Source organism: Echiichthys vipera, assembly GCF_963691815.1.
Source record: "Echiichthys vipera genome assembly, contig: SCAFFOLD_103, whole genome shotgun sequence".
NCBI classification, from domain to species: Eukaryota; Metazoa; Chordata; class Actinopteri; order Perciformes; family Trachinidae; genus Echiichthys; species Echiichthys vipera.
In genome coordinates, this window is record NW_028154794.1 from 50,001 (window position 1) to 51,655 (window position 1,655).

A 1,655-nucleotide genomic window follows, 5' to 3' on the forward strand; every position below is an offset into this window, starting at 1 on the left:
GTTCTGGGTCTGCAGGAGGTTCAGAGTCTGCAGGAGGTTCTGAGTCTGTAGGAGGTTCTGGGTCTGCAGGAGGTTCAGAGTCTGCAGGAGGTTCTGGGTCTGCAGGAGGTTCTGGGTCTGCAGGAGTTCTGGGTCTGCAGGAGGTTCTGAGTCTGTAGGAGGTTCTGGGTCTGCAGGAGGTTCAGAGTCTGTAGGAGGTTCTGGGTCTGCAGGAGGTTCAGAGTCTGCAGGAGGTTCTGGGTCTGTAGGAGGTTCTGGGTCTGCAGGAGGTTCAGAGTCTGCAGGAGGTTCTGGGTCTGCAGGAGGTTCTGAGTCTGCAGAGGGTTCTGAGTCTGCAGGAGGTTCTGGGTCTACAGGACCACAGAGACACCGGTGTGTCCTTTACATGAACCCTGCAGCAGATCTGGGGTCTGGGTGGTAAAGTTACACTGAGAGGGAGTGTGTGTAAGAGGGGAGGACATTCCTCTGTCCCCACACAGCACACACACACACACACACACACACACACACACACACACACACACACACACACACACACACACACACACACACGACACACACACACACACACACACACACACACACACAACACACACACACACACACACACACACACACACACACACACACACACAGAAAACAAACGTCTGGTCCCTGTCGTCATGCTGGTGTTGGTGTTGGTGTTGGTGCTGGTGGTGGTGCTGGTGTTGGTGCTGGTGCTGGTGCTGGTGTGCTGGTGTTGGTGTTGGTGCTTCGGTGCTGGTGGTGGTGTTGGTGTTGGTGCAGGTGGTGTTGGTGCTGGTGTTGGTGTTGGTGCTGGTGGTGGTGTTGGTGCTGGTGTTGTGCTGGCTGTTGGTGCTGGTGGTGTTGGTGCTGGTGTTGGTGTTGGTGGTGTTGGTGTTGGTGTTGGTGTTGGTGATGGTGCTGGTGTTGGTGCTGGTGTTGGTGTTGGTGATGGTGCTGGTGTTGGTGCTGGTGTTGGTGTTGGTGATGGTGCTGGTGTTGGTGTTGGTGATGGTGCTGGTGTTGGTGGTGTTGGTGTTGTGGCAGAGTGGTGGTGGTGTTGGTGCAGTTGGTGTTGGTGCTGGTGTTGGTGTTGGTGTTGGTGGTGTTGGTGCAGGTGGTGTTGGTGTTGGTGGTGTTGTGCTGGTGTTGGTGATGGTGTTGGTGTTGGTGGTGTTGGTGCTGGTGTTGGTGATGGTGTTGTTGGTGCTGGTGTTGGTGTTGGTGCTGGTGTTGGTGCTGGTGTTGGTGATGGTGTTGTTGGTGCTGGTGTTGGTGTTGGTGGTGTTGGTGTTGGTGGTGTTGGTGCTGGTGTTGGTGATGGTGTTGTTGGTGCTGGTGTTGGTGTGGTGCTGGTGTTGGTGTTGTGTTGGTGGTTGTGGTGTTGGTGCTGGTGGTGTTGGTGTGTGGTGTTGGTGTGGTGGTGGTGGGTGGTGTTGGTGTGGTGGTGCTGGTGTTGGTGCTGGTCTGGTGCTGGTGGTGTGTGGTGTTGTGTGCTGTGTTGGTGCTGGTGCTGGTGTCTGGTGGTGCTGGTGTTGGTGTTGGTGGTGTTTGGTGTTGGTGTTTGGTGTGTTGGTGTTGGTGTTGGTGGTGTTGGTGTTTGGTGCTGGTGTTGGTGCTGGTGTTGGTGATGGTGGTGTTGGTGGTAGTTG

The 1,655-nt window shown here is 55.3% G+C and overlaps 1 protein-coding gene across 1 annotated transcript in view; it reads right to left on the bottom strand.

The window, feature by feature from the left end:
- The window catches only part of tgfbi (transforming growth factor, beta-induced), a gene marked incomplete at its 5' end in the record, with an annotated part of 26,434 nt that extends 26,084 nt beyond the window's left edge, over positions 1-350 (bottom strand). Inside the window, one exon of the mRNA XM_083940996.1 lies at positions 1-350. This exon is cut by the window's left edge and continues 5 nt beyond it. Within this exon, the coding sequence (XP_083797122.1) occupies positions 1-350 (350 nt within the window).
- Between the last annotated feature and the right edge of the window lie 1,305 nt (positions 351-1,655).